The following is a 21399-nucleotide window of genomic DNA, read 5'->3' on the forward strand; positions in this document are numbered from 1 at the left end:
CAATCCCAGGCTCTGAGCAGCGGTAAATGTTTAAACCGTCGCAGAGGCGCGCGCAAGCACACCTTCAAATTGAATGAAAATAAATGGTCTCATCAATCAAGCTTCTGCCATCTTTTTTTCTCGCAGGAGTGAGGGAAAATTTCTGTCCAAAAAACAAGAGTCTGAGGGAAGGCAGAGTACCTTAAACACTCCTATCAATTTGTCTCAAAGTGAAGCGCGCCTTAACTCATGTTCAGTCCAGTTACTGAAAGAAAAAAGTTGGAGTGTACAAGTGGCATACATCAGTTTTGGTTCTTCGTTGTTAAACATCTGTTAGGAATTTGGGCAACTCTTTAGATTACAGGCTAAAAGACAGTACAAATCGTTTGAGGATAAGCTGATCCATAATTAAACAGAAGCTATTGATGAAGTAGATAATAATCAGTGTTTACAGAGATTGATATTCTATAACCAGGTATAAAGTCTCTCTATTCTATAAACTTGACTAGACTTGACGAGCTACAAATTGACGAGTTACAAATTTATCACATTTGTAATGTGATTTATTTATCAAAAATGTATCCAAGATGAATATGTGTCATATTCCCAACATAACATATGTTATCTGCATCTGCATGACAAGGCGTATCGTTTTTTGGCTACACACAGTGACTCTCCCTGTACATATTGTAGCTATGGCCTCCTGCAGACTTGTTAATGTGAATACCATGCGCATTGTACATGATGTATGTGCTGTAAATTCATATCTGCTATTTTCATATTCCCATATTCCTCTCATTGTTACATACTGCATGCATATTGATGCTTTTACAGTGATTCCATCTATTTCGTACTGCACAGATATTGATATGTTTAGATCTTTATAATGTTCTATTCATTTTTATATATTCTTTGTCTGTGGTTATTTTGCAAAACCTCATAATGCTGTAATCCAGACTTTTTCCCAAACTTCTCATGCATAGATTCTACTTAACATATGTTGAAAGTGTTTGTTGTATATGTTTATTTGCTATATGCTTGTTTTTATGTTTATATATTCTCTTTTTTTTCTTGCTGTATCTTGTTACTATTTGCCGCTGTAACAACTCAATTTCCCCACTGGGATCATTTCAGTTTCATCTTATCTGAAAAGGTTATGGTTGGTATTCCACATGGGCAGCCGATATATCCATGGCAGACTGCCCAGCCAAGGCTTAATGTAAGTGAACCTTCATTCAGCAGTCACAGCAATATTGCAGGACAGGTTTCAAGATGGGCACCAGATGTTTGAGTCACTAATGTAGAGCTGTTTGGGTTATGGAGACTGAATGCTTTCAAGATTAAAGCTTGTAAGGTCCATGTATAAAATCGGCAGACGTACCTAGAAAACCCACATTAATTTCCCATGTGATAATCCCATGTAATCATGTTATCACATGTTATAACATGTGGAGCAGCTGAAAAAGTTCCAAAACCACACATTTCCCATGTGCAAATCACATATGTTCTACATATTGCCCATGTGATGTAATGTGTTTCACATGGGATTTTTCCACATGTTAAATACCTGAAAATATTCCAAAACCACACATTTCCCATGTGCAAATCACCACTGAAAAGTTGTGACTTCAACAGAATTAGAATGGATTATAGTGCAAGAACAAGAGTGAGAAGAGAAGTATGTATTTGTGTGTGGTGTGTATCCTATTTCCTATTATTGTATTTGCTGTCCCTTTTATTGATGCACAGTATATATTTATTATTACAGTATGCATTGTATTCTCAATTTAGTTCTTGTACTGTATCTTGTATTAATTTCTACAGTCTCATCATCTGCAGTTTTGCTCAATAGGAAGAATTAGAGTGGACTGAATACATGACAGCTAATGCTTTTTTCTGCATCACATGCTAGTCTCTGCCCCCACCCCTTCCCCCCTCCATCTTACACCAAAGTCCTTACTTACCCACGCAGCCGGTGCCATCCTGGGACTCCTGGTAGCCCTGGTCACAGAGGCAACGGAAGGAGCCCACTCTGTTCTCACAGTAGCCATGAGGGCTGCATAGGGTCTCGTTGATCCCACACTCATCAATATCTGTAGAGAAAGAAAAAGGATCAGCCAATGCTTGTCTATTCTGTACGTTCAATAGTAGAACACTCACTAGTTTAGGGACCTTAACTCCTTCATGCAAGACCAACCATTGTCTGTATTATATTTTTTGATGCTTGCCAGAGGGGCCAACATCTCCATGTGCTGCTGTGTCTAAGAGCCTGTAGTATTTTCATTAGGTCCTTGTTGAACTGACATGTCTGCAGCACCTGTGGTAGTAACCTTTATAGACCAGTTGATGCTCCTGCTGATGCTCCTGCTGATGCTAGTTTTCACTGATGTTGCATTGGAAGATATTTGTTTTTCCATTTCACATTTCCCTACAATTCAAATTGCTTGAGGAAGCGTTTGACTAGCTAGTAGAAGATTCATTTCAAGGTCTATGGTTTCCTGATAATGCAAGTTGTGGAATTTTACAACATTAGATTGTTTGATTTGGGTTTAGGTTAGGTTAAGTGAGCTTAATCCTTTGTTGAGGATGTGGTTAGGGTTAGTAATGTTATTACAGTAGGCCTTGCTAAGTGTATGTTAGTTGTTAAGTTGTAGTAGGTAGCTATTATTGGTGATTTGATTGTATTACATTATTTTCCAAGAAACTCAGCTGGGAATTGTTAATTATGAAAATCAAGCCTCTAGCATGAAACTGGCCCATCCTGCCTCTTCAATAGTAGAGGAAACACTGTAGTACACAAGCTCAACCCAAATAAACAGTATGTTCTCAGAGATGTTGTCCAGGCAATCGTGTGCCATAATATTGGAGCACAATGCACAACCAGCAGGCACCCAGAACCAGAGCTAAAACAGCAATAAAACGCAGTTCCAAACCACACTGTTTCAGCCAAAGGCCTTGGATCACCTACAAACGTCAACGAACCTCTGAGAATCTGAAAGCTACGGAAGAGGATTACGGCCACATTTGAAAAATGTATTTGAGTTGTGAGTTTGAGAAAAAAGTCAGAATTCTGAGTTTAAAGACAGAATTCTGAGAATAAAGTCAGAACTCAGAATTCTGACTTTAAATTCTGACTATTTCCTCAGAATTCTGACTTTATTCTCAGAATTCTGACTTTATTCTCAGAATTCTGACTTTAATCTATGAAGAGTATGAAGCGAAACAAGCCAGACAACAAATTAAACAAATCATTCAGACTGGTAAACTGAACACACAGTACACTAAACAAGCCTTTTGACCCCCAGACAGCAGACAGATGGGAAGCTGCCACACAACAGATGCCAGCACATTACAGCGGTGGATGTGTAGCCAATGAGGTTTGAATCAGGTAATTGAATATCAGCTTTTCTGTGAAGCAGGTGAACGAAGTGGACAGAGCTGGACACAGGTAAATTGTCATTCTCTTCCTTTTCTATCTTTTATTACCTACCCAGCCCGCCCATTTGACCAAATACCTGACACATCTCAAGCACACAAGCACATACTGTACGTACATATGTGGACATACATAACACATACAACATATCCACTCTAGCATACTTCTCATTAATTTATCGCCCAAACCTTTAAACCCTCCCCCCAGAACAAGTTCATGTAGTGTTTGTCCAACCTCCATATTTACGTTTCATAGTCATGTAGCAGGTATAAAAAGAATATAATGCATTTCACGGAAAATCCCTCGTTGATTTTTATTTAAAGGTCCCATATTCTACACTTTCCAGTGTTTTATTTTATATCTTGAGGTCCATTAAAAGCTGTTTGTGTGGTGTCATGTACCAAAAACACTCTCAATCCATTTTTACACATTTTACATTTTACATTTTCCAGCATCTCTCTGAGCCTTACAAAGAACAAGCTGTTTCTGTTGCTGTGTCTTTAAGGCTCATTAATATTAACGACCCCTCTGTTCTGATTGGCTAACCGTTTCAAGAGTGAAACGTGAGACACCGCGGCCCGGCGGCTACAGGTAGGGAAAACTCTCCGGTAAAAAATAATGACAACCGCTCAACCGCTTTGAAAAAAACACTTTGTTAGTCTATTATTTCTTACAAAAATGATGATGAGCGAACCTTTGTGACGCCACAAAGTTACGGAAGTCCAAACTGCTCGTTTAGAGGCTCGCTTTTCTAATGTGGATTGTGTGGATTTAGTTGGCTACCGTGCGTTTTGATACTTTCACGATGTCCACATGCCATTGTTATAAGTTCTTTATACATAAGTGAGCATTTTGCAATTTGCCTTACGAGCTTGCTGTTTTTGTATTTTTTTTTATTCATTCAGGTATGTGGTCTCTTCATTTGCTTTATATCACAAATTCATGTAAATAATTTAATGTTATGTACCATAACATTGTATTCTTAGAAGTACATTCTTTTGCTTTTTGTCTTTATTTAGTATAAAACATAAAAATAGCCACTGGTGGATGGAGAAGTATTGCATTTCAGATGTCATATGAGTAATATTTACCTGTATTGATGTTACAGTAATCAGTGGCACCGGCAGGATTCTATTTCATCGTACGCACAAGAACCTTCCGCCCGCTTGTAGGCTACCTTTAACGTCTAGGTTCCCACGCACGCACATACGCAGTCTACTCAGCGAGCGAGTGAGCGAGCAAGAGAGAGAGAGATTGATTCATGTTTTTTTGCACTAACGTTACCGATACAACACCACCATAAAACTCTGATTAGCCTACCGCACGCATTTCAAAGACCAGGCAACAGGCCTGAAAAACAACAACAGCCAGCTAAATAACAGGCTACAAATAGCCCAGAGAAACATGCAATAAAAGTCGGCATTAAGCGCAAAAGCAACGGATTCCCTCATTTAGCAGCATCATCATAAGAACAGTTAGGCCTAAAGATAGTAACAACAATATGCAACAGCAAGACCAAACCAAGCTGCTACAATAAACAATCCAAAAAGATGCCAGATGAGAAAATAAAATGAAATAGTATTCCTACCTATTTAAAGTTCATTCTGCGTCCCGTTGCATCAAACTCTTGCAGAACGGCCTCTGCATCAATTCAAAAAATTCAAAAGCCTGAAAAATGTTCAATTGTTTTCGTTTGCTCATTTCTAGGCTACTTATTTGCACACAAGATACCGGTAAGCTAAATCCAACATTGCCAACGACACGATTAAGCGCCAGAAATGTTGATCATGCAATGACCTATAGCCAGTGACGTTAACACCAATCATCGGCTTTCAAATGTATTTGCGTCAAACGGCTTGAGTGTTCGTTGGCTTAGGGTAATGTTAGTGAGTGGACGCAGCCAAAAATGCATCTCAAGCACATTATTCAATAAAAAAAAGAATTCAAAGACAGGATCTGCTGTTGTCACAATTTTATTTTCAAGATAGAATGTTAAAAAAAACAAAAACGAACAAAATCATAAAAAAAAATGTACGCACGATGCGTACAGGATTACGGCTGCCGGCGCCACTGACAGTAATCAGTCATGGATTTATTCAGAACTAGATGTTCTAGTAGTACATTTTCTTGTCATAGATATATATTTTTTGTAAACTTAAAGTTTCATTTATACGTAACTGCACATTACCATGTATAAGTCATCATGCTCGTTTAGCAAAATTTCTGGAACTGGAAAACGGAACAAACAATCAGCCAAACGTTTGTATGCTGTTTTTCCCCGTGCCTTCTTTCAGCATTTTGTCAATTGTTTATGCAAGTAAACTTAACAAAACTAAAAAACAAACCCCGGTAAGCCTTAAATCAAGTTCTGACTAGTGGGAAGAAGTCAGGAAAAGAGCTCCCACTGTCAATTGGAATCACATTCCCTCCTAAAACATGGTGATTCCACCTGTACAAGCCATCTGACCTCTTAATTCATGATAATGGTCACTTTTATAGACTTGTGTGCATGCAAACTGAAACACACACGCACGCGCGCACACACACACACACACACACACACACACACACACACACACAGCAATACAAGCATCCTCTCCTCGCCATTTGTTTCCCTTATTTCCTTTCAGACAGATTAAGGAAATTACATGTAAGGTGAAAATTGAATGCGGCGGATTAGAGAGAAAAGTGTCAGCACTGGTTGCGGTATTGAAGCAGATGGTGCAAACAGGTGTAAGGAACATAGACATGGATAAACAGATTTCATAAAAGTACACACACACACACACACACACACACACCTAACAGACTTCGACTTGAGACTGAGCCCCCTGCATAAATCATGAGGAAGAGAGCGGAGCGGCAAATATCCCTTCTTGTCTAGACAGCGAGCTCAAAGGCTTCCTTCTGTTTCTTTTTCTCTTGTTTTATTTTTTTTCTTTTCTTTCGTTTTTTTTTCTAAGGCAGGAAAGGGCATTAAAAACAGCTCTGGCATGGGGGGGCCGGGGCTCATGCCATGGTGGAAAAAATAGCAGCAGCATATGTGAAAGAAATTAAAGAATTTTTCTTCTTCCAGAAACAACAAGGCATCGACAGGGAGAGAGAGAGAGAGTGATAGATAGAGAGAAGTAGGGATGGAAGGATGGAGGGAGGAAGGGGGGATAGAGGGAGCAAGATAAGAAGGAGGGATGCAGGTAAGGATGAGGGGAGGAAGAAGGGATGGATGGAGCAAAGGAGGAAGGAGGGGTGGAGGGAATAAAGGAGGAAGGAGGGATGGAGGTAAGGATGAGGGGAGGAAGAAGAGATGGAGTAAAGGAGGAAGGAGGGGTGGAGAGAACAAAGGAGGAAGGAGGGATGCAGATAAGGATGAGGGGAGGAAGAAGGGATGGATGGAGCAAAGGAGGAAGGAGGGGTAGAGGGAATAAAGGAGGAAGGGGGGAACAAAGGAGGAAGGAGGGATGGAGGTAAGGATGAGGGGAGGAAGAAGAGATGAAGTAAAGGAGGAAGGAGGGGTGGAGAGAACAAAGGAGGAAGGAGGGATGGAGGGAACAAAGGAGGAAACAGGGATGGAGGGAACAAAGGAGCAATGGAGGGATAGAGGTAAGGATGAGGGGAGGAAGAAGGGATGGACGGGAGGAAGGAGGGGTGGAGGGAACAAAGGACAAACGAGGGATGAGGGAACAAAGGAGGTAGGAGGGATGGAGGGAACAAAGGAGGAAGGAGGGATAGAGGTAAGGATGAGGGGAGGAAGACGGGATCGATGGAAGAAACGAGGAAGGAGGGATAGAGGTAAAGATGGAGGAAGTGAGGACGGATGGAGGGATGAAGGAGCGATGGAGGTAAGGAAGGAGCGAGAGAGGGGTGGAGGTAAGGATGGAGGGAGGAGGGAGGGATGGATGGAGGAGGGAGGGATGGAGGTAAGGATGGAGGAAGTGAGGACAGACGGAGGGAGGAAGGAAGGATGCAGGTGAGAAAGGAGCGAGAGGTGGATAGAGGTGGGGATGGAAGGAGCATGGGAGGAATGGAGGGAAGAAGGAGGGATGGAGGTAAGGATGGAAGGAGCGAGAGATGGATGGAGGTAAGGATGGAGGGAGGATGGAGGGAGGAGGGAGGGGTGGAGGTAAAGATGGAGGAAGTGAGGACGGATGGAGGGAGGAAGGAGGGATGGAGAGAGCGAGAGAAGATGGAGGAAGGAAGGAGGAATGGAGGTAAGGATGGTATTAGCAAATGTGATGTGTTCATGTGGCTTTGCTGACCGTCCATTGATATGGCATTAATATCAATTCAAGGTAAGGGCTTTCCATAGACAACCAGTATCGTAGGCTATTGATCAATTCTACAATAAATATGTAATCAGACAAACTTCAACATACAGTAGACAATATTAAAAGCTGCAATAAGCGATTTTCTGACCACTAGAGGGTGACAGAAACCACAACACATGTGTAAATAAAGCACAGCAAAGCTACTGCACTACGGAGGCCCCTAAGGACAAACCTAGCAGAGCACCGTGCATAAAGGCTTAGCTAAGCTAACCGTACCTACGGAGAAGTGTCGCCGGTTACCAGTCTCTCTTTGACAGATTTTTCTCCCGCTGAAGGTTACATGTCCCACAATGACAAGTGAAGAAGTAGGCAGCAAGTTTACTAGTTTATCAAGTTTACTCACTTGCCTCATCGATTCCGCCATTACCAGAATTGTTTTCAGGAATGGGAGGGGGAGAGCGCCGCTTTTAATGGCACGGGAAGAGACAAGCTAGTTTTAAAAAGATGAAAAGCTACTGAATGGAGTGTCCCAGCAGTTGTGGAACCAAGGTGAAAAAAATATTTACTGTGTGTCTTTGTGTGTGTATGTGTGACTTTATTCTTTGTACTCAAGCCTTACCGTCACAGGAGTGTGTGTCGGCGTTGGCAGCGAAGCCTCTCTCACACACACACTGATAGGATCCCTCTGTGTTCAGACATTCTCCATTGGGGGAACAGAGCTCCGGCTCATCCACACACTCATTAACATCTGGAAGGGAAGGACAGACAGAGAAACCCCCAAAGAGGTGTGTGTATGTGTGTGTGTATGTGTGTGTGTGTGTGTGTGTGTGTGTGTGTTCCTATGTTCACACACACACTTGCACACACACACACGTTTTTTGTGCACACATAAGCCCATGGTAAGTGTTTACACTCATACACACACACAGAAATGTGTGCATACATTTGCACATAAAGAAACTTTTATGTCCCAAGAGGTAAAAGAAAAAAAATGTCACCAATTTTTTTTGCTTAGTAGAGACAATAACGGCACTAGAGTTTTTTCTCTCTGTGCAATGTGTTTTCCATACTTTAAATTACTACTAGTACTTGCATTACTTTCCATTACTTTAGGACTGTTTTATGTAGGAATTTCACTATTTAGATTTTGTTCCCAACCTAGAGTTTGGATGTTTTACTCTGTTATTCCATCAGGGAAAAAATAAATACTTAATGGACGTTGCTTTAAAAACAGTTGGAGAAATCAGAGGTGTGACCAAGTCAACTTTGCTCGAGTGCCAAGTCAGTCTCAAGTCTTGAGGCACAAGTCTCAAGTCAAGTCCCAAGTCTAAATGTAGATTACCAAATTTATTTTACACAAACACAAGATCTTTTGTCAAGACTTTAGAAACCTTTTCAAGTCATCAAAGTACAAGTCAAAGTCAAGTCCCAAGTCACCAGAACCCAAGTCAATTCAAGTCTCAAGTCTTCTCTTCATGCATCAAGTCAAGTCTCAAGCAATTAAAACTGTGACTCAAGTCCAAGTCATCTGACTCGAGTCCCCACCTCTGGGGAATACATTTCACTCAAATATTTCATTGAAATGTCCTTTTCTGTGCTTTTTTTTTTTCATTAAAAACACGTGTACATATTCAATAATATGTGCATGTGCACATATTAGAGGTGGTGACGTCAGCAGCAGGATAATCTCAGATACACGGTTCAAGGTGTGATACCTCGTGCTGTCTAATCATCTGGTGTGAGCAGGTGTACTATTAAGACTAAAAATGTGCAAAATTCGTTGTTATGAGTGTGATGGAATATGTTTTAAAATCGGTTAGGATTTTAGCCACATATAAATGCCCATGAATTTGGAATGAGATGTTCAATGAGCAGGTGTTCACATACTTTTGGCCATGTAGTGTATTTTTAAGGGTTAAGGATAGGGTGAAGAAATGGAAGTGATGTTAGCTTCATTTTCAATTGACGAGCATAAGTAAGTGTGTTCGTGTGAGTGTTCAGGTGTGTCTTCCAGTGTTCCTAGTAGCTGCGTTCAGAATGGTTGACTCGTTCATTCACTCACTATTCCCTATGCAGTGTTTGTCATAGTGAACTATATAGGCAACGACCGAACAAAGTTTCGGACACTACATTAAACATCATTGCTTCAAAGAAATGCACCGGATATTCGTGTGACGCACCTGGACGCACCCAGCATCTCATAAACAAACCAAGTCCACCATAAATTTTTGAAATTCTAATCATGTGCAAGTGTGGTTTTGTCAACGAAGGTGCTGTCTCCTAAGCTGTTTTGGTTTGGCAAACAATAAGCTTGTGAGCTAACGTTAGCTAGCTCACAAGCTAGCGACTAGCTAGCTACTCTTCTTCTGTACGACACGATCGCATTGCATTACGGTATACAGGAGAAATTGTAGGGTACATCGTCTGTTCACTACAATTTGCAGTGCATCGTGGGTATTTTATAGTGAACTATATAGTTAATCAAATTAACCATTGAGAATTCGGACACTAGTACAAAATGGCGAACACACTATATAGTGCACTATTTCTGTAACAGGGAACGGTTTGGAACAGAGCTAGTGAGGTGCTTACCTAGGCAGCTGGTGCCGTTGATCTGCTGGTATCCCTGGGGGCAGTTACAGGTATAGGAGCCCATGTTGTTAACACACTGTCCTACAGCCTCACAGGGCCTGGCCTCCTCCATACACTCATCCACATCTGGAAGACCCGCACAGACACAATCAGTCATTATCAGTCATTATGCAAAAAACAGATGGTGGTCATAGAGCAAACACAAATGTTCCGGGAACACCAGAAAACGTTGCCGATAACAATATTTATGGATTTAAGCTGCCGATGGCCAATATTTTGTGCCAATATTCAATAACTTCATGACACAATAACCCATGCATACATTTGCACAAACAAGACATACATGCACACAAACAAACAAACAGACACACACACACTATACAGATCGAGGAGATGTGTGTATTCTGGTGATGGAACCACAAGTCAAATTTAGCTTTTAATTACAACTGATGTCTTCCGTCAGGATTTAGTGGGAGCAATAAAACAGAAATACATCACAGACATGTTTTCCTGTTTTGCGTCAGCAACAAACCGTGACATCTGGCAGGCAGCGAAAATAGTCAAAAAGAGGAAGGGAAGTTGTTATTTACAGCTAATTAATCTTATATTTTAGTGATCTAGCGTTTCAGTGTGTGAGAAGTATTTCAGAGTGACATCATACCGTCACACTGGTCTCCAGCCGGCGAGGCCCTGAAGCCCGGCCCACAGTTACAGATGAAGGATCCCTCTGTGTTCTGGCAGTGGCCTCTGGTACAGACCCGCTCATCCTGGCACTCATCTATATCTGAAACACCCCAAACAGCAGCCAACTACGTCACACACATCTTAAAATAAACTCATAATTAGAACAAAAAAACTGTTAAAATACTTGGCACTTTGCACTCTCAATGACAGTGCATTAGCAGTGGCTACATTTTGCTGACGCTTGTGTGGTGACTGCCAGGCAGAAGAACTATTTAAATATCATGTGTTACAAAAGGAAGAATTATCCTTTAATTATCCTTAACTAAGCTATGGTGCTGTGTAGCATTTTAACGTCACTATACTACCTTAAGGCCCTGACACACCAAACCGACATCAAAGAACCAGCGGCGACGAAGGCCGACTGTTGCGTCGCCTCACGTCGCCTGCGTCTGGTCCAAATAGTTGCACTTGAACACACTGCAAAGACTACACCCGACGGCCAACTAGCACGTACGTTCTGCGCCTGCGTGAGGGGAAATAACTCTCCATACCATATGTCTGATAAGAAGTTGCAAATGGCACTGGCATTGTCAGCCCTTGGTCTTTTGGTTGTGGAAGAAGAAAGGAAGAGGCGGAGGCAAAAAATAAGGAGAAACCGCACTAAATGGTTGGCTAATGGCTAAATGGGTGAAATCATGAATACTCCAGCGACAGGCTCAAGGGGCTTTCCCGAACCTGTGTCGAGAGCTGGAGATAAATGAAACCTCCAATTTTAAAAATTTCGGTCGGCTCTTTCCTGTTCAGTTCCACATGTTGAAGGAATTTATCAGTCCAATCATCAAGAGGCAAAACACAAACTACCAATCAGAGTGATCTCTCTTACCGACGGGCTCCGCCGCCGATTCAACATGCTCAATCGGCCGAAAAGACGGCGACAGGGTCCGACTAGTGCCGATGGTGCGGGACACACCGCAAAAACTAGGGACACAGACGCTTACTGATGGCCCGACATTGGCCGACGGCCGACCGTCGGCCTGGTGTGTCAGGGCCTTTAATTATCACATTCACTTTGAGAGATTAGTGTAATTACTGTAAACTAGTGAGATCATTGCCAAGATCATTGGCAGCCTTTACACTGCTGTTTTACACTGTGTGACACTAGTCCAATGTGGAGGGAAATCTGCTGGATTGCTTTACGGCACAAAACAGGAAGAGGACACTGTTCTTCCACTGCAAATGGAGCTAAAGCTCAGATTTTATGGCAATAGCAGTTCACCAGAAACATCAATATGTCATTGTCAAATGAATTGTGATATGTTGGTTTAATTGCTGTAAACAAATGAGACCATGGTGGAGACCATTGGTAGCCTCTATATTACTTTAGAATGCAAATGTTCAAGAAATCTTTTATTTTTTGAGCACTAATAATAAAATGCTATTTTTAAGCCTAGCAGTTTGGTTCTTCAACAGAAGATAAACAATGTGGTAAGAGTGGTAATTTCCGTTCCGTGCATTAATATTCAAATTTACGGTTATGAGGTTATTTTACAACAGCTTCAAACGTGATTCAGCCAAGCAGAACTGAGGACCAGAGTGATCTGGTTTCTAATTGTATATTACATGGGTGTGTTGACTTTTTCTATCTAATATCACTATGCAGTCAAGACGTCTGCTCGATTTTGTTAATTTCTAATCAAATTAACTAGTGACACCTTGTGCCAAAAATTCACCAATATTTTGTGTCAAATCATAAATGTCTTTGCTAAGTAGCTATGTAATAAGCTTGATAATGTACAGCGAGACCTTTTTTTTTTTTTTCGCAATAATGACCGGCTCGCTGTATCCCATACTTAAACATGGGTATGTTTCCATGATCCAGGTTTCCAGAGGTCCATTCCAGAGATGGACAGTTTGTGAAGAATACTGAACATGAAGTTTCTTTAGCATTGGGAACTGATCGTATTGTTTCCACACATATTGTGGGAGCAGTAAAGGTTTTGATATGCAGTGTTGAGAGCTGTTCTCATTAAATGCTTGAGGGCTAAACCACTCAGGTAAACACAGCCAGAGTTATTGGAGTGGGATATTGTGATTAGTCAATATTATATTGATATACAATGGCAATGTTGAGTGGCAGCCTTTACTAATTAAACTTTAATGTTTCATATTTTACCTGGAAGTAAAAACAACTGCAGGGCAAATATTGAAATGCCATCATTTGTTGAGCAAGACCCACTAGCTTTTCTGTGGGTGGGGGCTCCACGGTCGCTCTGGAAAGAACGTCGGTGTTGCCTGAGGCCCGAAAGATTTATAAACCAGGGAACTGAGGCCTCCAGTTCGAGCAAGGCTCCATGTGAGTGGCATGAACACCACTTTGGAAGAAGGTCGGTGAAAAAGAGTCCTTCTCTGTGCTAAGCAGAGGGCTTCGAATGGGAGAGCCATTCATTATGTCACTTCCACCAACACTCCCCAAACAAATGAGTGATTATGAGGTGGCAGCTTAGTTTTATAGCACTAGGTTTTTGCAGTTATTATGCTGTTTATATTTACAAGGTATTCCTGACCACCAGAGTCCCTGACCAGCAGCTTAATCATTGTACCCCAAAGAGGGCATTTGTAATGATTACAGTACAAGTCTTACAGCAATGACATCATTTGGCTAAAATCCCAGGACAATTCCCAAAATCAAGGACTCATGCTGTTTGTTTTAGGGCCCTTGGTGAAACTCCCCATCAGAACTACAGAGGACTAGACCGTAGTGCATAGAATGAAAAACATTATTACCATGGCAAGATTCTGGATAAAGCAGCTGGAAACCTTCGTTACATGAACAAGCAAAGGAGCCTTCGTAGTTGGTGCATTTTCCATTGGCACAGGTTGCTGGGTCCAGGCATTCATCGATATCTGGAAGGGGTCAAGGAGGGAGGCAACAATGAAAAATCAGTAACAAAGCAAAGAAATGTTTAGTAATGTGTCAAAATGACAAACATGCAAACACTCAAAATATCGCTTTGGGCAACAAGCATGCCATTCATGACAGACGTGAGCAAGCTGTAGAGCTACACCAGATTCCCTTCTTGCACACACACACAGATACACACACACAGTCGAAGAAATTTGACATTTCTCTGAGTTTGGCAGTGTCATTTAAACATCTGCGAGCTGGGTTATTGCTTCTATAAAGACTTGTGGACTCTGTCGCATGGCCTAATTATTTCCTCTAGCCGCCACCGCCATTCATTGCCACCCCACTGTGGCTTGGCTCGCCTTGCATGGTGTGTGAATGCTCAAAACCTCACAGCTCACCCTTTGCCACATGGAATACGGAGCGAGCTGCTCCTTCTGAAAGAGGAGCGATGGGCACACCTGTGGTTTTTCGGTAGAAATGCCCCACTTCCAGGAAAATGTGGGCCCACACGGTGTGTTTTTTGGAAAGTTTCATCGGTTTCATTGCTTGATTAGCGGGGTTTTATATACTGCATCTGTTTCCTGAGCTGTTTTTTGTATGTGTTGATGGTTGACATTATGCATGATGGGGTTAGGAAATAATCTCACTATTCCTAGAATAGTGCATTCACTAACATTTGAGCTTGGAGACTGCCTCCAGTTTAGGTGCACTTATCTATCACTATCTATTACATACACTGAGCTGTAAGTGTAATAGTGTTAAGATGTAGCAAATGGATTTAAGGGGATTTCTTCAGTTCTCTTGGTTGAGGTAGACAGGGGACGATGGTTGTGAGTAGATGGGGGTGAGGTTAGTGATATACCTACCTATGCACTGGCCTCCCTGTCCCTGGAATCCCTGAGGGCAGGGGCCACAGTCATAACTCCCATGCTGGTTGAAGCAGATACCAGACGGACACACCGACCTGTTCTCACACTCATCAATATCTGGAAAAAGAAAGAAATGACGATAACCCCTTTAATGCATCCTGCAGTTAAATGCAATGCTTAGTAAACTCTGGGACCCCGAAAAAAACCTCCGGCACACCCACAAGTGTAATATATTTTCATCAGCCTAGGTCCCAGAGCATAAGGCTTAAATTCTCATTCAGTCCTGGCTGGAAAGTGTGAAAACCCTGTTTCTAAGGAATCACTAATCATTATCACTGATCATATCTGGGACACTGCCAGTGATTGCTGAAAAACAAAGTCACGGTCAGGAGAACACACGATTACTTTTAGAAAGGCGTGGGTGGTATCAAGGCCAGTGTGAGTTACGGGTTTTGCCTATTGAATGGGGTTGAAGACTGTAATGTGACACTTTACTGATCCCTGCAGGGAAATTCTTATTTCTCTTGTCCCCTCCACAGGGGGGTCAGAGGTCCCGTGCTTCCATGCCACTGTACCTTCGCAGACTCCGGCGGAGGTTAACCTGAAGCCGCTCCGACAGCCGCGGCAGAAGAAAGAGCCGACGGTGTTGAAACAGGTCTCTCCCTCTGGACATACGTGAGGCGTCTGGCACTCATCTACATCTGAGGAGAGACGGAGGAAGGTGATGGACAGATTGGAAGGAGGCAAGAAAGAGGGAGGGCAGAAGGAGGGAGCAGGAGAGACAGAAACATTGATTGAATACAGGTGATTGAAGAATGCCTATTAGTTCCCAAGCTCACTGTACATGCATGGACACATGGAAATGCACACATGTAGAGATGCAAATTCACATACTATCTCTAGTACGTCTACCTTTCTTTCTCTGGACTTGCTATGGGAGATGAGTAAAAATGCAGAAGATAATCAAGCCCCCTTCTCTCTGATTTCTTTCTTCATCATTTGGATTCTGTCCTAGTGTGAGATTCTTCATTTTGTAGACCCACGTCCATCTGTCTCCGAGTGGCAAACATTCTAGCTAAAATAACTGATAACCGCTGAAGTATGTCTATGCTTTATTTAGCCAGCAACTGTTCAAATGACTAAAGCTGTCATTGGCGATCATTGAGATTTCCTTTGCAGACGTGGCTGCGGGAGATAGATCCTAAAAGCATTAGTTTGATACCAGAAGCATGACAGTTGGCAAACCTGAATCTTTCATTGAATGACTAGTTGTCGCTCTTTTAATACTAAGTGTTCAACTCACAATTAGAGTGCAGACAAGGTCAGAAGTCAGAAAAAGTACGCTTTGAAAGCTTGTTTAGTTGACTTTGCAGCACAGTGTAATGACTCTCCTTGGATATTCCCAAAAAAATATGAAAGTATTTGTCCTCCTAAGCCTGGTTTTGCTCTAATCTTAATAATAGATAACTTGGTCACATATCCACATGCATATAAACCCGTCAAATAAAAGCCATAAATAATATCTTCATATTTCCTCCTCTACCGCTGAAGAGAGGAGAGTTTCATTGCAGTTATGGGGGGAAATAACCATCGGGCCTATTTGCCCTCACAGCCCTCATTTAGTATAATTTTGGTGGGTGGGGAAACCTTCATTGAAACGCCAGGAAACCACTTAATCACAGAGTGCCTCGTATTTATATCCCAATGAGGCAGGGAGGAGGATGGGGCAGACACTGGTAATGGGCGACGCAGTGTGGTCCCCGGTCTTCTCCGAAATACCAGACGGGCTATGTCTGACGTACGCTTGTAATTCGGTTCAGTAGGCACTTTTAGTGAGCAAGCTTAGAATATTTTGAAGTGTCAGAAAATGATGGTGGTACATAGTATCCCTGACTTGAGATGTAACAAACAAACAAACTGGAACAGAGAAATATTGAAAATATTGGGGGGGGGGGGGGATTTATAGTTCATGCTGAACTTGTATGTGTTGTTTCACTATGAGATCATGTGATGTCCTAACAAGGTATTTAAAGCAATATTCCACTTAGTTTTAACATGGGGGTTATTCGGCACTTGACCACCATGAAAACCAGAATATAAACTACTCACCAAGATCAGATGCAGCTGGACGAGTTTGTAGCATTCAGTTCCCATTCATTTGAATGAGGCCACGAAAACTGATATTTAATAAGTTGATGATCATATTCAACAACAGATCCCACTACTGTGATTTTCAACTGACTGTGGGTCCAACGTTTTAGAACATAATTTCACCAAATAGCATTTTTATTGATAGAAGAGAACATAGCGGAGGGATACCATTTAGGAGAGATAGTTCCTGTTTGGGAGACCGGATCTACTTTTATTTTTGAATACTAATTTTAGTGTAAACCAAGAATAGAAATGCAAAATAATGAAGGACCCAAGATTGCTTTATTGTCTTAAAAGCAGGGTCTGTTGTTGAATCTGTCCACCAACGTGTTAAATGTCAGTTTTCAGTCTATTGTCATGGCCTCATTCAAATGAATGGGAAGTAAAAATCTGAATGCTACAACCTCATCCAGCTGCATCTGATCTTGGTTATTAGTTTATATTCTGGTTTTCATGGTGGTCAAGTGCCAAATAACCCCCATGTTAAAACTAAGTGAAATATTGTTTTAAAGAGGATTGTGGGTACTCTCTCAAACACACCTGAAGAAGACCAGTTCATTTGAAATGTCACAATAAAAATTGGTGAAGCAAGAATGTTATGCAGACCTACTTCGATTTTTGCAAGTAAATCCACCGGCACGAGTGGAAGAGGTGGGTGTGCATATCACTTGAATGTATCCACATTTAGAATTCATGGCATCTGTTTCTGCTGCATGTGTGTGTGTATGTGTTTGCATGTGAGAGAATGTGTGTATGAGAAAGAGAGAGAGAAAAGGAGTGTGTGTGTGTGTGTGTGTGTGTGTGTGAGAGAGAGAGAGTATTTCAGAGAGGGATCAATCGTGCATTGAGTGTATGAGTTGTGATGTGTTTACCGATACAACTGGTGCGCTCTTCATCTGTCATGAATCCCAGCTGGCAGACGCACACGAAGCTGCCGGCGGTGTTCTTACAGCGACCGCTGAAGCACAAAGACGGGCTCTCTGAACATTCATCAACATCTGGAGACGCAACATAGGACACCGACATTAGTTCACTTTTGGAATGGAGCAAATGCTTAAGGTCGTCATCGCATAGGGTGCGTTTTGGAATGCACCTGCAACATTTTTTCCAGTTATTTGCCCTTTGACCTCTTGCTCTCTCTGTTACCAGCAACGCTCAAAGCAGTGCTTTGTGTTTGAGCAGGGGAAAAAGATACACAGCCTAAGGCATAAACTGCCTGTGTGAGTGTGAGTGTGTGTGTGTGTGTGTGTGTGTGTATATTGTGTGCATATTATGATGTGGTGTGAGATACACCACACAGGATGGAACAAACTGCTTTCTTGCAACAGAACAAAAGCAGTACACCAGGAATGGCATTATGGGACTCACGCTGGACCTCACATCACTTTTCTGAAAATTAGTCTCACTTTTATTCTTGAGAAAAGTGTTCATGCAAAACAATATTTTGTGACGTAGACCTCTGTGTAGAAGTGTAAACATGGAAATGGGTATTATAGAAATTATACATGGAAATTATAAACGGTGTAATTATAGGTGTTTTGGACTCACAGTGCAATCGTTTGGCTTCGGAACACTTGGATTATGCTGCACAAGCTGTTTGGAGTCATTTTATTCAATTTTATAAATTTTTTGCCCTTTTTGGAACTCTGGTGCTAGCTCACTCATTGTGTATTATGTGGACATACAAACTTCACCGGTGTTTTGACTGACATGATGGTGAGTAAATAATAAAATTTTGAGGGTGAACTATTCCTTTAAATCAGGAACAAGTGAGAACAAACCAATCGAATTAAACAAAATTCTGCGTTTTCAGAGCCGTGGAGATAAATCTTGAAATCTTCTATTCCATGGGGCAGATAAATAATAACATGATACTTCATTTCTCTCATCCCCCCCCCCCCCCAACAAATGAAATCGACCTTTGGCATCCTCACCTACACAGGTGTTGTGGGCGTCGTCCAGGCGGTAGCCCTCGTCACAGTGGCAGGTGTAGCCCTCAGCTGTGTTGTAACAAACCCCCCGGCCACAGATATGAGGGTTGATCTGACACTCGTCCACCTCTGGACCAGAAGACAGAGAAAAGCAGAGTATTTATGAAGCAGCAACGTTTAGGACTGGGTCTAACTGATCGCCACAAAGTACCACAAACAACCACAAAGTACCATAAAGTACTACAATGTACTACAAAGAATCAAAAAGTACATTTAAACATACTACAAAGTACCACAAAGAACTACAAAGGGTACCACAAAGTACCACAAACACACAAAGTACCACAAAGTACTACAATATGTACAACAAAAAAACACAAAGCACCCAAAAGTACCACAAAGAACCACATAGGTAGCCATATATACTGGGAGAACCACATTATAATTAATTGCATTGAATTAAATTGAATTGAATTGTTACTTAATTTTTTATAATGTTTTTGCTGATAACACTGATATTTATTGATTTTGTTAACATTGTTAACATGTCAACATATATTACCTGAATTGATAAACTACAGTATATTGCTTTGGCAACACTGGCTTCTTATGTTATGCCAATAAAACAGATTTGAACTGAAATTAACTGAATTCAGAGAAAAATAAGTTTGTCATACATTTGTATGTACATTTATGCTCCTATGCCATTTGACAGTAACTGAATACAGGCTTTTTATTTTTTTTAATAGAGAAAGGACCCATTCGTTCTTTAAGTGGCTGTTCTAATTTCAGAGCGAGTTTGAACCTGGTCATGTCATTTCACTGCTTTCTGAACAGTTTGATTATTGTATTAATTCGCTGTTTTCAACTGATAATTAACATTGACTGCTCACATACAGTATATTAATTTAGTTATTAATTTGGTTGTATTATCAATTTCATAGCCTATAGGCAGAGCAAGGCATTAACACTGCCAGGGTTAGAAGTTAAATTCCCTGTGTAGCTCAACAACACACTACTGCTGCCAGGATTGTTTTTTTTTTTTTGACATGAAGACTACTATCTCATTCATTACCATACGCTCTCTCCTCTTCCCAGGAAGATGCTTTCATCAAAATGATAAATCCTCTTGGCAGTAAACAGAAATACAGCTATGTTCTCCACGTGATAAGACAGCTCTCATTACGCATCAATCTATCTGTCCTGTTTTGACAGAGGTCGGCTTCTGGAGAAATGACTCCTATACTACATGCACATGAAAGCACACACACACAAAGTGCAGGAAATTCTCTGTTTCCGTCGAAGTTTTGGAGAACTTGTGGAGTCTATGAAGACGACGGGCAGTTTCAGATCCTGAGGGGTTACGAAGCCGACGCTGATAGATTGGCGAGCGTCAACTTTGAGCACATGGCATTACATCAAAAGACATTATGAATATATTACTTAAGAATTACTGTGTGAGTGGGAAATGGCAGTCAAAATGTCAGCAGGATTGAGAGCATATTAACAATGCATTATGTCTCCCTGAAGTACGCCTTTGTTAATGATTTGGCCTTCTCGCTGCACGGAGCATGCCAGATAAAAAAAAAGAAAGTGTCAGATTTCTTTAGCAGGTAAAGTTGAACAACTCCCTGGTTAATTATATTATGCGTCACAGGATTTCTTCTGGTGGGTCACTGTATGACAAGAGAAGCTTGAGTCACAGCACAGGAGGTTACGCCTTGGGTCCCCAGCATCAAGTCACAGGGAAATGAAGAATGACTTTTTCGCCATGTTAGCTAATTCTCCATAACGAACGCCTGTTTAACAAAAAATGCTACAAAAGTTTACAAGTTTTGTATTTTCTTGTATTTTTTCTTGTATTCATTGAAATCCTATAGACAAGAATGGCGATGACGTGGCATTTTCAACATTTTCTGTGATTGCTTTTTCTGTGTTCTAATAATTAATGTAAAATGTATATGGTGTAAATAATTTGTCGTTACCTTTTCATGGCTGTCAAACAACAGCAAGATCATTAAAATGTTTTTTTGGTGTCAGAATGCCTACATGACTCCTGTCTTGAATGGAAGTTTGCTAGCTTGTTAGCATTTTGTTAGCATTACTTCCGGGAAAGCAGCACATTTTTAGTGGCTTCTTCATGGTGTACCATTAGGTGTATATAAACATTCCAACCAATAACACCATCAAAGATTTTTTAACAACCCCCCCCTCCATTACATACAACTTTCAAAATGACAGTGGCTGGAATTTATTCATTTTGAATAATCTAGAATTTGTGAAGCTCAAGATTAAGTACAAAGCATTTTTGAACTTTTAAACACTTCGGAACAGTCCCTCCCTGTGTTATTTCCCAGCCCAATATCCTGTTTCACCGGACATATGTCGAATTGCGGAAGCAAGACACCATCAAAATGTTCTTTCCTTGTGACTTTAAATAGTTAAAGAACCCTACAATTACTGTAGAGTCTTGGACAACTACTGTATATGAGCCACTTAAAGCCACAATTAGGAAGCAGCAATCATTCTCTAGTGCTAAGTGCTAAGGATTTATTGATGTTAAAATGATACTGTATATGTAGCA

The 21399-nt window shown here is 41.2% G+C and overlaps 1 protein-coding gene across 2 annotated transcripts in view; it reads right to left on the reverse strand.

Moving 5' to 3' along the window:
• The window catches only part of ltbp1 (latent transforming growth factor beta binding protein 1), a 153107-nt gene that overhangs the window by 28409 nt on the left and 103299 nt on the right, over positions 1-21399 (reverse strand). For both annotated transcript variants that reach the window (XM_078288599.1, XM_078288598.1), the window contains 9 exons: positions 18819-18944; positions 17757-17882; positions 15309-15434; positions 14731-14850; positions 13741-13860; positions 10934-11056; positions 10273-10398; positions 8300-8428; positions 1944-2072 (listed from right to left, as the gene is read on the reverse strand). In XM_078288599.1, the coding sequence (XP_078144725.1) occupies positions 1944-2072; positions 8300-8428; positions 10273-10398; positions 10934-11056; positions 13741-13860; positions 14731-14850; positions 15309-15434; positions 17757-17882; positions 18819-18944 (1125 nt within the window). The remainder of the gene's footprint in view (positions 1-1943; positions 2073-8299; positions 8429-10272; positions 10399-10933; positions 11057-13740; positions 13861-14730; positions 14851-15308; positions 15435-17756; positions 17883-18818; positions 18945-21399) is intronic.

This window comes from Centroberyx gerrardi, chromosome 15 (assembly GCF_048128805.1).
Source record: "Centroberyx gerrardi isolate f3 chromosome 15, fCenGer3.hap1.cur.20231027, whole genome shotgun sequence".
Taxonomy (NCBI): Eukaryota; Metazoa; Chordata; class Actinopteri; order Beryciformes; family Berycidae; genus Centroberyx; species Centroberyx gerrardi.